The 16,877-nt window shown below is 36.1% G+C and overlaps 3 protein-coding genes across 9 annotated transcripts in view; 1 reads left to right on the forward strand and 2 right to left on the reverse strand.

The window, feature by feature from the left end:
• The first annotated feature begins 786 nt into the window (after positions 1–786).
• LOC106169304 (carbohydrate sulfotransferase 11) lies at positions 787–4,100 on the forward strand. The gene is made up of 4 exons (XM_013548722.3): positions 787–1,502; positions 1,759–1,968; positions 2,138–2,187; positions 3,093–4,100. The coding sequence occupies exons 2-4, from the start codon at positions 1,854–1,856 to the stop codon at positions 3,945–3,947; spliced, it is 1,020 nt and encodes a 339-aa protein (XP_013404176.3). The 5' UTR covers positions 787–1,502; positions 1,759–1,853; the 3' UTR covers positions 3,948–4,100.
• Positions 4,037–7,428, reverse strand: LOC106169305 (uncharacterized). Its single transcript, XM_013548724.3, has 6 exons — positions 7,160–7,428; positions 6,746–6,859; positions 5,993–6,068; positions 5,566–5,730; positions 4,637–4,737; positions 4,037–4,276 (listed from the first exon to the last, which is right to left on the reverse strand). Exons 1-6 carry the CDS (start codon positions 7,298–7,300, stop codon positions 4,217–4,219), a joined length of 657 nt encoding a protein of 218 aa, XP_013404178.3. The 5' UTR covers positions 7,301–7,428; the 3' UTR covers positions 4,037–4,216.
• Positions 7,429–9,716: 2,288 nt separating this feature from the next.
• Positions 9,717–16,877, reverse strand: part of LOC106180269 (beta-arrestin-1) — a 63,155-nt gene continuing 55,994 nt past the window's right edge. For all 7 annotated transcript variants that reach the window (XM_086996624.1, XM_086996622.1, XM_086996623.1 and 4 more), the window contains 2 exons: positions 14,977–15,117; positions 9,717–12,976 (listed from right to left, as the gene is read on the reverse strand). In XM_086996624.1, the coding sequence (XP_086852750.1) occupies positions 12,877–12,976; positions 14,977–15,117 (241 nt within the window). In that variant the 3' untranslated portion in view covers positions 9,717–12,876. The remainder of the gene's footprint in view (positions 12,977–14,976; positions 15,118–16,877) is intronic.

The raw sequence follows: 16,877 nt of genomic DNA on the forward strand, positions 1-16,877 counted from the left end.
ATTTCCCCACTTTAGTATGTGGCTAATTGCATGCCATTTATTGCTTTACCATTAGGCTGATTCAAACCGTGCATAAAGCTCAAGTTTGTGGTGCCGCGCTACTTCCTGTATGAAGTAAATCGATTTTTCCTTTAAATAATTCATATTTAATTTTGAAAAAAATTATTAGGTTGTTTGGGTGCCGGGAGCAAATCATCTTAAAATAAATACCATATGAAAAAAATATATTAATGTCATTATTGAGAATAAAAGCAGGCCCGTAACCAGCATTTTTAAGGAGGAGGTTAATTTTCAGCAAAAAGTGGGCCCTTACCACAAAATCATCTTGCACTTAGCTCAAAATTTTACCCAGATCGGACCCTTTTTCTGCAAAAGGGAGCTTTGTTCAATCCCCCCCCATCCGCTCTCCCTCTCTGGCTACTGTCCCGAAGAACATCTGATTCCATAATGCATTTTTAAACAGAACTTCAACTAGAAACAGTAATGAGATTCATAAGAACAAGATTTATTGCATAATTGGCATACTTTGACTGAAATAATGTGGTATGGACGAAGGCCAAGGGTATTTTATACAATGTATGTAAAGTCATATGTTTCTACGGAAATTGACGGCCATTTTATACATTTAAAGTTGCCCCTAAATTTCTTCTGGGGCCAAATGAGAATCTTAATCATATCAGCAACTTTTCATGAAACACAATATTCAATTTCAGAAAGTTTTTTTCTGAGGTATATTCTTTTTGAAAGAACTTCAGTGAACCGGAAACGCGAAACTTTTAGACATGGACCCTAATTTGAATTGGATTACGCTTTAATTAATGTGTTTTCCTTCATAAAAAAGAAGGGAAGACATAAAAAATTATAATAAAAACTCAGTATCTATGTATCTTCATGTTAACGCTTCTCAGTTATATTTATCTTGATCTATTATCTCTACAATTGCCTCAATATCCCAGATTTCATGTTTTTAATAGTGGACCAAAAGAAGTCAACTCTCGAGTAGCTACATGTAGGTGAGAACCAGGACTCCATGCCCTGGTAAACCTGATATTAACACTCACGTGGTTTCCCCACAATAAAATCACGGGCCTCATTTGCTACCACCTTTATTGCCATTTTATAGGGAACTCCAATTTGCAGGAACTCCTCACACTTTTGAGATGGGCCCTAATTTGAATTAAATTTCGCTTACACTAATGTGTCGTGCTTCGGCAATTTTTTAGGTCATTTTCCACGTTTTATCCTAGACTTCTTGCAGCTCACATATTTTGAAGTACAGTGTCATATTGACGTATACTTCTACCCGTGCGTGTATGCGATTGACCAGACGGTACCCAGGTATGACAAGTGTCTGTGAATCACAGTGAAGAGAAATATTCACAAGACTGCGACATAAACACACTGTTAACATAACACAGTGACTATTTTGAAATTATTTAATCATGGATTTTTCCGCCTTTGCGGATTGTTAATGGACGGGGTAATTAAGGATACTTCACTAAGTAAGTCACCTTCTAAATATTAAGTAATTGAATAATGTCTGCACAGCCTGAAGAAGAAGAAAATGGTTTATATAAGTTTCTCAAAGGTTTTGGATTAAGTATACCTTTGCGATAAAGGGATACTTGCATAAGTTTCTCGGGAAGGTTTTTTACATTTATTTTTCATTTATCTATTTTATATTTGCTACATGAATGTGTAACATACATTATAGCCTTTATAAATGGTCTATTTAAGATAAACTCTTTCATGTTTTAGAACTGCTTTCTAGGCGATTTGGTATGTAGTAACCGTAGTAAAGATTGCCGTGTACAGACCTACTGAATTTGGAGACATCTATCACCTGTACTGAAATGAGACAGTCTCTGACTTGGTTGAAATTTATGCTGGGTCTTACACTTGTGGGACTTTTGTGTTACGTCATTTTGTACTCGCTAATGACGTCACAAACGCACTTCAGCAATACAGGTACGGGTCTAGGTGTGCAATACCACTAATGTACTTTAATGTTCTTTTGAACCTGCACTTCCAGCTATTAAATGTGCATACAAATGAAGTTGTTGTTACTAATTGATGATAAATCTCTGTCTCTTTCTTTTGTTGTGAATGGTTTATTTTTGTTTTTATTGTATATCAGCGTATTTGGAATACCTGGGATTGGGCAGGGAGTCGGCATTAAATCCACAGGTGAGTGAGAGAAAAAGGCACTGGCCTTTGGCAAACATTTAGAATTGCATAACTAATGTGAATTAAAGGTTTTTAACGTTTTATATGCATCAGAAAATAAGGTAATTACTCGATATTTTCAATGGAGAAAAATTTTAATTTTACAGATATTGTATTTCCTAAGAGAAAATTTCTTCAAATTAGAACAAAAGTAAAAAGCAGGCTACTCTCTAGTTCTATTCTATGCAACAAAAGCACCATGAATGCTATACTGAAATTTAATTATTGTGATTATGAAATTATGTATCTGAAAGTTTTGTCATTTTTGCCCATTAAAAAGATCGAGCAATTACCGTAATTAAAGGAGTTCTGTATTTACGGTGGATTGAACTAATACAGTATCAGAATCTCATTAAATGATTACAAGTATGTAAACAAGTAGGGCATGTTGAAGTATGGTGATTATCAATGCACAGGCAGATGTCACATCTCATAAGCCTTAAAAATATTTATCTATTTATTTATTTATTTATCGATTGTACTTGAGTATACGGGTAGATAACGTTAGCTTATTGTACGCGACAGCTGGTTGTGATTCAACATGATCAGCGTTTCATAATATGATTTGGCGAACTTTTGAGTTATGAAAAGTAATTATAGTCTAGTTTAGCAGGATAATAAGCAAGAGGAATTCCATTCATACTCTAATATACTTGTAATGTGTGTTTGGTATCATTTGTCAAGTACGAGACCTAGGAACACGCGCATGCACGCAAACACAGTCGTACACATTAACGAGCGCTCAGTCACAATCGTCCGTTGCTCTTCACGTGAACTATATGATATGATTCGAAAAGCAAGGTGGGTTACTTATTTAGCCAACTTTCATCTCTAATCTTCTCTTTTATAAATCTTAACATTTCCAGCACGCAGCCTGGAGTTTAGCCCCTGAGCCTTGGGTCTATGAAATGAAGACCAGGCGACGGCACTTAAAAGACGCCTGTTCGTCCTTAAAGTCACCAAAAAAGGATGGTGTCCCAGTACGAAACATCACCACCGAGTTCATGTTTGTGGACGAGCGCCACCGCCTCCTGTACTGCGCCATTCCCAAAGTGGGATGTACCAATTTTATAAGACTAATGTACGGTCTGACTGCCAATGCCGATAGTGATGGCTACCAAGATATCGGAGCCGGGGAGGTCCACGCTGAATATCGCAAGTACCTGACTCCACTTAATTCCTTCTCGGACTTTGGGATTCAATTTCGCCTCGACCATTACCTGAAGGTGATATTAGTACGACATCCGTTTGAGAGGTTAGTTTCCGCGTTCAGAAACAAACTTGAGCGACACACTATATTGTCCTTTAATGAAGGAACGATTATTGCCAAATATTTCGAACCGCATGCGACAAAGGAAACGATCCGGACGGGGGACGGGGTGACATTTGAAGGTTTTGTCAGATATCTCAATTTCAAAGCAGCTAAAGACCCGGATGCACTTGATCAGCATTGGAGACGATTCTTCGAGCTGTGCAACCCGTGTGACGTACATTATGACGTCATAGGGCGTCACGAGACCGTCGAGCGTGACGTCAATATGGTTCTTAAAGTACTTGGAGTAGCAGACTTGTTTCATTATCCGAGGAAAAATATGCAGCATGTATCGTCGGCTGATCTTTGGAAGATATATTTTACGAACGTTTCTAGTTCACAATTAACGAAACTGTGGGCTTTTTATAAACTAGATGGAGATTTGTTTAACTATAACTTAAATCTTTGAATTTTGTCGTCAAGAAAAGATTACGTAATGAACATATGGCAGTGCTGACCTGAATCAAATTTCAAAGGTGCGAAAAAAACTACACTTGATTTAAAATTGTTTATTTTAATCATCTGCTTATATATCACAAAAATAAACAGAATTGTCATGAAATGTCCGAGTTGTGTGTTGATGTATCACTTTTTGTTGTTACAGTAAAAGCGAACATCTGTGTTCTAACCAGCTGCCGAATTTGACGTCTGCCTGAGCTTTGGCCACTTATCGACCGTTTATCTTCTGAACATGTGACTGATGAGCTTCATGTAGCCAGTCAGCTGTTGACTTGGGTGCTTTGAAAAGAAAAGAAAAAGAACGTCTAAGATAAAAATTGTCCATAATGTGTTAACAATGGTACATAACGCATTTAATAAACTATTCCATAAAAATAAATTTTGGATAACTCCGATGTAGCCAATTTGTTCAAAACATTGTATCCAAATGTGTTTTCCTTGGAAATAAAGGATCATACAGGATAAAATGCTGAAAATTATATATATATATATATATATTTTTTTTTTTTTTGCCATATTAAAGTCTAATCTGCATTAAATTCCGAAAGTGACATTGCTAAAGTAAACAGGTATCCCGTGGAAATTTTATATTTTATTTCACTTTATAGGCTATTATATTGTACTTATTTATCCCCTTACCTCGCTTGAGACCTGCTTGCAGATAGACGGGACAACGAAGACGCTAGGATCTTTGATGCCGATAGTGACGTTTACCATACCAACAGTGGCCATGACGTCAGCTGAAATAATGACGTAGTTCGTAAATCTATGATGTCATATATGAAAAAAATTACAGATCATCCTATATTACGCTTGAATAATGTCAGTCCTAGCCGAAATGATATTGTACGTTGGCTTCAACAAATATATGTACGTGTCTTAGGTTATTTATTTCATCGTGTATTTATTGTTTTATTATTTGGATCCGTTACATGTATAAGGTATCCTATCCGGGGTTTTCGCGCCAAACAGAATTTTTTCTTGAAAAAAATCTCTCTCACTCACGAATAATTTCTCGACTCGTCCCTGATTTCTGAACAAATAATTTATTTCAACATGTCTGGAGGGGAATATAGCAATCAAGCACTTGTATTTGAGGGTTTTTGTAGTTTTTAAAGTTGAAATTGGAAAAGCTTTTCAGGATAGGTAGACAATGAAAATATGACTTAGGGAAGTTGTCAAACGCGTATTGTATATTGTATATTGTGTCATACAATTTGAATACCTTCGCCCCCACCCCAAGTGATAAAAACGTGAATAGCGCATTGCATAACTTGCTTTCTGCGCTATTGTCTGATATCGGCAATCTGATTACCTAACGGTGATTATTGGTAATGAAATCATTTGATTGACGAACTTAATTTTGATAAGTGATAATGGTATCTTATCTCTGAGAGATGAGCAATGATTATGGGAAATTTGTGGATTGCGAAAGAATATTTGTTTGAAATGGACATGGCCTCTCTCTCTCTCTCTCTCTCTCTCTCTGGCCGGTTCTAGCATGAGGCATTTCTCATTTTCTTCGGGTTCTTCCGTTTTCTCTCGTCAATTTTCGCCTTACGGCTTACCTCCGTTCACAATGCCCGTTGTCACGATGCCAATAGGGATGCAGTCCTTGGTGGTGGTAGTGAGCTCCTCCTCAGCGCCACCTAGCTTCACTTTCCAGCTGTCCACGGCCAGAGAGTTCCCGACACCGGAACCGAAGTAGAATGCCCCTATCCAGGTTGCGTTGGCTGTATGACATAATTGATGGGTTTATGGAAGTTTGTAAATGTTTAAATGGTGATATTTTGTTCGATATCTCAAAATAAATAAATAAATAAATAAATAAATAAATAAATAAATAAATAAATAAATAGCAATTGTTCATGGATATTGTTTATAAAAGCTATTTACTCCTTTTGTTATGTAGTTTACTGAGTTATGATAAATAAATAATGATAATAAATAATTATTCAAAATAGGAAAAGGTAACAGAAATTAATGTACACATACCTGGAACGCCGTTCATCATCTCTCCCTCTAACTTGGTCACGGTGCACTTCCCTTTAATTATCACGTATTGTTTATGCTGGAATGAATAAAATCGAATACTGTATATTAAATAAAATAAAGAAAGAAAACAATAAGCTGATATATCTATACGTAAATTCAAGTCGCTCATAAACGCCACTAAAATTGTGCCATTGGGATGAATTTCGAATTTCAGGTTAAAAACGTGGAAATGGAGTTTCTTGTTAAATCCTTTCATTTGAGTAAGGGTATAAACTAAGGATATATATTAAATTACAGTATATTAATAAAGATACGTGCACATAAATACTAATAAAATAATAATAAAACGAATATGAAAGCCCTTCATTTTTGTTGTACTTATCTGACTTGTGAATTACATTACTCAATTAAAGGTTTCCTGTACGACGTTTTTGCGTCAAATCCAATTTCCCTCGAGAAAAAATAAAAATGTTTTTTCCTACTAATGTATCATTGTTGAAACCATCCCCGTACTTGGATCAAGTGTTCGAGTTATATCTAATAAAATGATTAATTAAACGAACCATTATTTATTTAGACTGTTTTTGTATCCCTGGCTTATCATAAGGAAATATCGACATCAAGTACGTTATTTCAAGAGTTTACAGTTTTTAAGGTCTGAGTTGGAATGTTTAGGCATAAAAATATACCTTTGGGATATTATCTCGCTAAGTTCAGAAAAAAATGACAAAAAATGTAAGAAAGAACACTTACGTTCTTAAAGTCCTGAAGAACTTTCATGTTGACGGACTGGCCTGTACTGAAGTTAGCCACGCCCATGGAGAAAATTTTCTTGTCGTCAGAGGAGACCGAGAGACGCGCCCCTTCCTGGAGGAGATACGTCAATCAAAATAGGTGCACTTCCAACTCGGACATCAATATACATAAACAATCATATGATTGTTGAAGGGAATAAAGGGAAAATAAATAGACTGATGGATAATTAAATAAATGAGTAAATGAATGAATGAACGAATAAATAATAAAGCACTAGTTTAATAGCATAAAATTAGGTGAAATAATGAAAAAGAAAGAATAATGAAAGAAAAAACCAAGACAATATGACATGGTAGTTAAGTAACTCTTAGTGTACAATATGGACTAAATGGACACTTAGATATTTCCCACCTGCATAGTCCATGGTTTCCCGCCCTTTTCGGCTCCGATCATCTCGCCCATTAACCCTTCCCACTTACTGGGGCAGTTACACGGCTTGGGGGCACCAAATGCCAGTGCCAGCAGGCTAACACACACAGCTGCAAACAGCATTGTCTTAGGCCTGTAGTACAGTATGAAAGAGCAGAGAGAATGTCAACATGCACCGAGATGTGAAAACTGGTAGAAATCGGACAAATGTATTTGCCAGTTCGTATATATACTGCCAATACGGCAATGTTATCAGACCACGTGCGCCAAGCTCTGTTATATGAATCTTATCGGCTACTGTTGGCAATAGCTATTGGTGGCTGATTGTTTTAAATTTGGAGATTATCATATTGTGATTATGGCTCCAAATGTGACCAATGACCCACGTGGCATCATTTGTCTGATCTGTGCTGTAGTACCTGTAAATATGAAATCAAATGAGAGCACGTGCACGAGGAAATGACGTGGTACGATACATGGGCCAGCACTCTTTTAATGTTTACAATACACACCGAGCCTTTACATGATACTACTGGTACTTTACTTCATGCTTTTATTACATCAAAATTAGATTATTGCAACAGTATTCTTTTTGGGGTGAGTGACAGCAAATTGAAAAAAATCCAATTGATTCAAAATTCAGCGGCCAGATTAGTTAAAAAGATAAGGAACCAGAGCTTGGATCATATCACTCCAGTGTTAAAGGAATTGCATTGGCTGCCAATCAAACAAAGAATTTTATTCAAAGTGTTGTGCATAATTTTTAGAGCTTTTAAAGAAAACACACCTGGCTATATTGCACATCTTATTCAGTCATCTGAACCACGCAGGTTAACAAGAAACTCTTTTGAAAACAATTTTATACTCAATCACTGTGAAATAGACAGAAAATGCAACAAATTCTATGGAGACCGGGCTTTTACTGTTTATGCTCCAAAATTGTGGAACAAATTGCCTTTTAGTATCAGAGCTGAAAGTGACTATAATACTTTTAAAGCCTGTCTTAAAACTCATCTTTTTAAAGAATTTTATGGTTAGTGTTCCTTTAAACCTTTTAGTTGTTTATCATTTATTAAGAGTAAGCTTGGGTTAATTTTAGTAGTATTTTAAAGTTATATCAATAAATTTTCTCTGCTTTCTTTAATTAATTAATTTTATCAGTAAATGTTCAAGTATTTTAGTATTGTTATTTTTAGACTTTTTAATTATTTGTAAAGTGCATTGAAATGTAAAAAATGGAATGCGCTATATAAGAAATAAATATTATTATTATTATTATTACTTTATTTACTGGTAATGCCCTCACTTTCCCTTTCCTCCAAATTGTGTAATATGATACACACGTATCCAAAACAGTTCACAGATAACGATGTGTAAAGTTTACATTTGTAAGCCGGTGTAACGACACTGAGGGGCGGAGTAACAGTCTGCCTTCCGCATAGTTATTATGGTTAGGGTTAGTTTGACCTAAGTGGATCAAAATCTAGGGCGAGGCTTATCTGTGCAAATGAATGGGAAGCAGGCTCGCTATCATGGGGGACTCTCTGTCACGTTACACCGTTTTGGTGAGGGTTTCATTTATTTTTTTTGGAGGGAGGTTGGGGTAGTGATGGGGAAAAATCTTAATTCATATCTCCGGCGAGTTAAAAATCACGAATAAGCGGGTATAATGACTCGTTTTACGGAGGAAGAGGAATCAAAAGCCGCGTTCACGACTCACGGGGATTGGATGCTTCGCATGCATCTCGGGAAATAAAAACGGGCTTTCATGGGTAACGAAATGGGATTTTCCTTAGTGGATCTAGGTCATGACATTTTTGTGAGTCTGAAATGTATACTTTGCGACTTCAAGAACGTTTAAAAATTCGTTTAAAAAATCTTACAAAGTTACTCTTTATCCAAATTCAAACCTCCAGAAAGATTAAAATGAAAAAAGAGATGATAATCACTCTTTATAATCTACAACAAAAACAGTTTTAAAGATAGTAATTTCCTTCCTTGGTATTTAAGAGATAATTTTACATTTTTTTCTGCTATGACATTGAATGATTTTAACATAATTTGACTGATACTAGAATTTTTTTTTGCGTCTCTATTTCATCAAGAATGTTATACACGTACAGTCTTGGCTATTTGGAAGAACGCAAAATTCCTATTTGGTACTAGCGCTTTTATTAAACGTTAAATGAAATGCACGCTTATAAACTTACTGATGTACTTACAAATGTATTTATTTGCTAATTTGTTTTCTTTCAAAGTATATTAAGTTGAGATATGTTACTCCTACACTGTAGAACGTATTCGAGACCCATTTTTGTATAACAACCGTTGAATCAGCAGGGAATCTATTCCATGTGTGTTAGAGGATTAGACGGCAAGATTTTAAGTGGGTCACCATATTTGATCCACGGGCTAGTTTGTCCGCCGTTGTAAATGCGGCCAAATACAGGTACAGAGCCCGATTATGTCCCAATTTGGTGATCCTTTCCATGAATAGTACCTATCAAAATATTATGTACATAGTAAACAAACAACCTGCTATGTTATACACAAAGTTTTTATTTTGTTCTCATCCAGACTTACATGACAATTTCCACAATGACTTCTAAACCATTATCTTTCACTTGTCAACATCCCAGATATCTAAAACTACATAGATATGCTAGAAATAACCAAGATTTTACTGAAACGCACAATAAATGTGAAAATAAACACGAAACAAATTGACTACAACGAAGGCAATTACAGAGCTATATGTTGCACCATGATTATCAGTTTGATTTTGAATTGTTATCGTATCCAGCAAAATATGCCATCAGCTGTCTTATGTTCTCAAAGTTACAATAATAGTTTATCATTATTATAGAAAAATGGATAACCTGTGGTCTCATTCCCTGATGGAGTCTTAGTAGACCCCGTTTCCACAGAAACCGTCTGTTTACAGCAATCGGTCCAACTCTGTGAAAACTCTCAGTGAGTGCAATCAGCTTAACTGAATGACACACTCCTCCTGGGGATGAACACAATACAGAAAGAATGGTGATTAAACGAGTACGTTGGAAACAAGAGGAGGTGCACCATTCAGTTAAGCTGATCGCACTCAGCGAGCATCCCCACGGAGTTGGGTCGATCCATGTAGACCGATGGTGTCAGTGGGAATGGGGCCTAAAACACTGAAAGATTGGAGTGGTACATGTAACATCTCTGAGTTAAGAAGTCGCTTGAAGAAACTATTATTGAAATCTCAACTTTAGTGTGATATTTTCTACCCTGACCATAGCTTGTTTGGTGCCATGCTTCACCACAGATTTCATTGCCCTGTCCCTGGAATTTGTATTTCTGGATCTGTGCAAAGAATCAAATGCCTGGCTGAAATTTCATGTGTGTGCCAATTTGTAAGACATCTGTGATATATTAGAACCACAACACTTTGTAGTGTGCATCATGAACATGTCTGAGGACCATGATGGTTTTCATGACAAATATGTCATGTCTGCAGACCATGATGGTTTTCATGACGAATATGTCATGTCTGCGGACCATGATGGTTTTCATGACGAATATGTCATGTCTGCGGACCATGATGGTATTCTTGATTGACAGCTCTCTATGGAAGGGGGGTGGGTTTCAGAAGGCATGGCTTCTCCAAACATATTTCACCAATATCTAGACAAATAGATAAAACTGGAAAATTCTCATCTCTGTATGTATATCCAGCAACCAATAAAGCTGACATGATGCTGAAACCTTCATACAAAATTCTAACCTGTAAAATTCCTGAACAGTCTATCAATTTCAATGATATATTACTCAATATGATAATGAGCTTAAATAAGATAAGGCTTAGCATGGATTTGAATGATTTTAAGCCAGGTATCTGACTACAGTATACTGCCCCTATACCACCTTCACGTAAATGGGACATTTGCCTGTACCGAATCTGAAAACACCATTCCCGCCATGGGATAAAAAAAATGGTCTACTTTGCATAACATAATATGCAAGGTCTTCTCACAAAAGTTTAAAGCACAAAGCTAATTAGTTTGATACTTATTTTACTTCAGAATTCCACCACACCCACTTTTACCCTTTTTTTTTAGGCAGAATCAAGCCTTAATATAATCATGATTGTATATGAATTAATGCCAGATTTTGGAGAATAAATATCTGCCATTTCCTAGTACCCGTCTTTCAGTGACTAATTTAAATGTTCAGTTTATCCATCAGCTATGGTATAATATGGATTTCAGACTTCAATTGGTTTTATATATAAGTTATTACATACTGTATTTAAGACTCTATACTGGCAATTGTCTACATATAAGATACCCAACTTGTTGTGAAACTGAATATTAATCACTGTCATTTTACAAACAATTATAACGGATATACATTAAACACTTATACTTAATATATTATATATATATACAATATTAGTAATATAGCTTTGGTTTACAGTAATTGCAACTGATATCTATGTTTGTATAACATGTTTGCAGTAGATATATAATTTTGCTTTTACAAGTTACCCATAAAGTGCACAACTGTGGCACAAAACTGTCAAAGAAGAGAGAAAAAACAAAACAAAATATATCTCAAATATTTAGGCGACCACAATTGTTTCAGATCCTAAGTCATAACCTCAGCAACATCATGTCTTTTGCACTTTCTTTTTTACTGTTCAGCAAAAATCTGAGAGACAAAACAACATTGAACAAACTAAAACCTAGTTGGGCTTGGTTAAATATAATAGGAAACATATCATAAAGCTACAGAGATTCTTTTGACCTTGAACCTTTGACCTCCCAGTTAATATCCTTTTACCCCTGAGTGCCTTATTCCTGACCTAACAATCCCACTTGGGATGACCTTTAACTTTTGACCTCTAACCTCATTGGCCATGCCATTTTCTCTTTGAGCACAGTATTTGGGCTTTAATAACTCTGAGATAATTCATAAATCCCTGTGAACTTTTCAAGTGTATCATTCTAACCCTCCAATTCTGTCCATAACTTATTACAGATTCATATACATAAACATATTTCTCCTCAAAAACAACATAACATGATCTAATATTTCTAGCTGTTTCAGTGCAAATTGAATCCTAAACTTACAAATAAAGTAAGTTTGACGGGGATTACATGGACATTCATCTTCCCTAGGCTTGCAGAGATCATCTTTTATTTATTTATTTTCAGTATCAAGGTCAAGGTCTAGTTGAAGGTCATTTTCCAAGGCCAAGATCTCAAACTTATAATTTCATGGCCAAAGTCAACATAAACTGTTCCCATTTGTATAGCACTTGTTTATAAAAGAAGTCAACATATTTTTTCTTTTTAGTCTTGTGAATCAATTGTCAATTACAGCTTTTTAGTAACTGATGAAATTAATATCATTTTCTACATAACTGAAATCACAATTTCTTTACAGAAATACCAAAACTCATATGCACATACCAAGTAAAAAAGGTTGATTTTTCAAAGTCTTAGTTTAAAACATTTTGAATTCTTAGTATAATGAACCATTCTATAATCTAATCATTCAATATTCTCAAATCTTAACGGTATAAAAACCTGACGAGCAAAACCAACAGTTGGTACTGGTGGAGTTCAAGTGAACCTGATTGTGTTAGATGTGTAAGTTGATTGTGTTGGTTGGGATGTTCAAGTGGATTGTAGTAGGTGAGAAAGTGATTGCAATCAGGCCTCTGTGTCGTCCACATCCAGCCCTTTGAGTCGTAGCCGTGCAAAATCTTCAAAAATCAGGTCATCGTCTTTATCAGCATAAATATCTTCCCCACTGAAAGAGAGGCAAATTAGAGCATTTAGCAAGAGATCCAAGTGATATAATTGGAATTGTGCATAAAACTATGTTTAAAACATTAAGAGATATTTTAAGTCCATTTTCACATAGAGAGTTTACTAAGCTTGGATTTAATACAGAAAGTTCATGTTTGCTTTGCACAAAATATTTACCATGTAAAAATCACTGAGCTAAAATAATGGGTCAATTCACAATTAACAATATAAATGAAAATCAAATAAATAAAATAAAATAATAGTCTTTTAAGACTGTGTTAACATATTTGTTATTGGCATGTTCGTTATTGGCATGTTTTGGTAGCTGATCCACCTGTGGTGAACTAATAGTACAGAACACTGGAACCCCTAGTGGGAATTAGACACCATGACAAAACATGAAATAATAATGACCAAAACATGACATGATCATGACCAAAACATGACATGATCATGACCAAAAGGTTTAACAGCACTTCTATTTCCGTCAGTTTGTCTGTTCCTCAATGCCAAAAATAAATAACTTTTGAATGTTAAAAAAAAATTTGTAACCAGTGTAATATTTAAATGAGCAATATAAAATATGCAAGCAGTTTTCTACTGAAATGGGTTTACCTCAAAGGGCTATAAGAATAATACCCTGGCAATTTGCTCAGCATGCTTGCATGCAAATTTAGCTAAGTGAAAAATGAAAGCAAGTTACTTCTGATGGAAACTACTTCACCAGTTCAATCTCGATTTTCTAGGTGCACACTTATAAACCTGGGCTCCGTATCTCGAAAGGTTCGCTATGTTGCTCACGTGCGCAAGTATCTCTATTCCATGGCCCCGTATCTCAAAATAGAATCGGTTATGGAATCCAGACACTAACGCACGTACGCAACATAGCGAACCTTTCGAGATACGGAGCCCAGCAGCATGCTTTTTGAGCTGTGTGCATTTGTCATTCACAAAGAAAAGTAAATGTATTGAGGTGAGGTAAAATATATGAATCTTCTCATGCTAATAATTGCAGTTTTAGGGTGCCTTCCCAGAGATTTAGATCGATCTGAAGATTAAGATTTAGATCGACCTAACTCCCTGGGGGTTCACGCTAAATTGCAGTCAGCCAAGCGGGCACCATAGTTAATTACCCCCTTACAGCTTTTAGTAGGCGGGACAGACGCTTAAGCCGGCCAAGCTGACAGTAATCTAGTGAGAATCCCCACAGGGATAGATCGATCTAAAAATCTATGGAAATGGGGTGTTACACAATGTGGGGACAATAACATACAAATCCCTGCACCATTCAAATAACAAGTTGTCTTTTTTTTAAAATTCAATTGTAAGGAAAATTTTTTAACTATTTAAAAAATTTTGCCAAATTTCCACAAATATTTGCCTCATCATGCACTTTTCTGTGAAGTGCAGAAAGTATTCCATAAGTGCATGATTCATTTCAGGAAATATTTTAAAGCAGTCTCGTTAATGTAAAAATTTACTTTTTATGAGTTACTGATTTTCCTTATTGTCCTCGTCCTGCTGTTTTTGTCTGCACAAATGTGACATTATCCATTACTAACACAAGATATTCTACAGTCAGAAGATATTCTACACTCAAAAACCTAAACTGGTCACAGTCTCAGACCCATCATATCAACCACCCACAAATATCACAATAACAGAGTGCTTATCACGACGAAGACATATTACTTGCATCCACTTCTGATTACTATAAGTACTCGATCTTTTCAATAGGAGAAAATTGACAATTTTACAGGCACTATATTTCTAAACCATAATTTCTTAAAATTAAAACATGCCTATTGAGTGATATTAAAAAATTAAAAAGCAGGCTACTCTATAGTTCTTTCCTATGCAGTTAAAAGCACCACAAATGCTATACAGAATTATAATTGTGTGATTAGAAAATTATGTATCTGAAAGTTTGACAGTTTTGGTCCTTTGAAAAGGTCGAGTAATTTCCACATTTCTCTAAGAAGATGACCAATGTCCACTTACTTTGTGTCCAGCTGAATAAGATTAGTGTCTATTGGAGCGTCTCCAGATGAAGGCGCGATGCTTGCTGACCTACTGGGAGGGGGTGGCTCCTCTACTGGCTTGGGGTGGGTCAAGGTGAAGGGCAATTCCACAGCAAGGTCACTGAAAGTAGGTCAAGGTTATCCTATGAAAGTAGGTCATGTCGTTTTATGAAATTAAATCAATGCTAGTTGGTGAAGGTAAATCAAGGATGGTTAGTTGATGCTAAATTAAATCAAAGCCAATATTTGTAATGTATGAACTGTTACTTATCATTGTGAGCAATCTATAATTTCAGTCTTTTATTAAATAACTTGATAAACTTCAAACAATGCTCTAGTGCTAGCTGCTTTATTTTGATGCACAAACATTTTCTCCCTGTGCTTTCAAACTTGCTTTCTGGTGCAAAGAACAGTACTAAATTTTGAAGATATGCATTCATTTTTTTTTTTTTTTTTTACCTCAAACTATAAAATTTTTATAAACATAGGATGCTGCTTTTTTAGTGAAAAACAAATTGCCAGAGACTTCTTCCAATCTGGTGTTGAATCTTAAAAACTGCACAAAACATGCTGTGGGCATGGCGGATTACAGTTTTCCTCCTCCCACCCCCTCACAAATATACCCATTGCAAAACTAAAGTGTAACACCTCTATATGCAGGCACTTGATCATTTGTAATGCTGATAGTCTTAGACAAAATATTCCCATCACAGGCCTCGTTCACAACCAGTTGATACTCGGATTAGCTAGTCCGCAGGTCAAATATGGCATGACCCACTTGCGTGCTGAGATTTCATTGTCCCACCTCTGTTGGGACAACGCACGTGGGAGGTGGAGAATCCATTTTCAAGTGCATGCCATATTTGATCTGGGTCCTAGTTAGTCACACAGATCAAGTGGTTTTGAACGGGGCCATGTAGCACAGTCTTATGCAAATGTGAAAATGGATAATTTATTTCTCAAAAGTAAAAAGTGAGCATGAAATCAATGTGTTTTTCTTGATATGGTGATGATAACAAGGGCGGACAGAGGCCTTCTTCTGGGTCTTCCAGAAGATAGTCATATTTTTTCAAGTTAAGACTGACAGGCATCTAATTTTTCTGTCAGAAGACAGTCAAAAAATATCTCTCGATCTGCCCCTGGATAAGAAACACAATGAAAATTGCATCAATCTAAATCTGAAGTTTCCGTCGAACATAAAACTGAAATAAAAAAGATGATGACAAGGTAACCCCTTGGTTGCAGTGCAGGATTCTTTGCAGGGAGCATTGAAATAAATAACGCAGCCAAAATTTACCTTGCATTGCTTCCACCTCCCATACAACCACTGTAAGCACATATAGAAAACACAGACAGAAGTGCCTTAGGAGTCACATTTACCACAATGGGGCCATTCAGAATGGATGATCCGAGTACTAACTGATCTGCCAACTAAATATGGCCAACCCTACTTCCAAAGCGATACCGCTAATTCCATAATGGTCTTCCCGATCTAAACCTGCTGTCGCTGCAGGGGCCTAGCATTAAAACCTCTGAGCCAAGATTTAAGCTGTTTAATGGTGCGTGTGGAGCCAGGAGACCATCGAGAATCAGCAGCATCCCTTTTGAAGTAGGGTCAGCCATATATAGTCGGTGGCTCAGTTAGTACTTGGATCGTCTATTCTGAATGGCCCTATTGTATTGGATGTGACAATAATGTCAATGGCCCCATTCAGAATAGGGGACTAACTGGTCTCAGAGTTAAATATGGCGGCCCACTACAAAGCTTGCTGTCTAATCCACTAATAGACACTGAATAGATATCCCGTAGGAAAGCACTCAAGTGGGTCGGCCATATATGACCCTCAAACTAGTTAGTCCACTGTTCTAAATGCAGCCAAT

This window comes from Lingula anatina, chromosome 10 (assembly GCF_051362555.1).
Source record: "Lingula anatina isolate TDL-2025a chromosome 10, LinAna3.0, whole genome shotgun sequence".
In the NCBI taxonomy this organism is placed as follows: domain Eukaryota; kingdom Metazoa; phylum Brachiopoda; class Lingulata; order Lingulida; family Lingulidae; genus Lingula; species Lingula anatina.

Excerpts from the sequence above, each read along its gene's own strand:
- LOC106169304 (XM_013548722.3), top strand. The coding sequence starts at position 1,854 with ATGAGACAGTCTCTGACTTGGTTGAAATTTATGCTGGGTCTTACACTT. Across the intron at positions 1,969-2,137 it reads AACGCACTTCAGCAATACAG|CGTATTTGGAATACCTGGGA; the intron begins GTACGGGTCTAG and ends ATTGTATATCAG. Across the intron at positions 2,188-3,092 it reads AGTCGGCATTAAATCCACAG|CACGCAGCCTGGAGTTTAGC; the intron begins GTGAGTGAGAGA and ends TAACATTTCCAG.
- LOC106169305 (XM_013548724.3), bottom strand. The coding sequence starts at position 7,300 with ATGCTGTTTGCAGCTGTGTGTGTTAGCCTGCTGGCACTGGCATTTGGT. Across the intron at positions 6,860-7,159 it reads GGAAACCATGGACTATGCAG|GAAGGGGCGCGTCTCTCGGT; the intron begins GTGGGAAATATC and ends TATCTCCTCCAG. Across the intron at positions 6,069-6,745 it reads TTCTTCAGGACTTTAAGAAC|CATAAACAATACGTGATAAT; the intron begins GTAAGTGTTCTT and ends TATTCATTCCAG.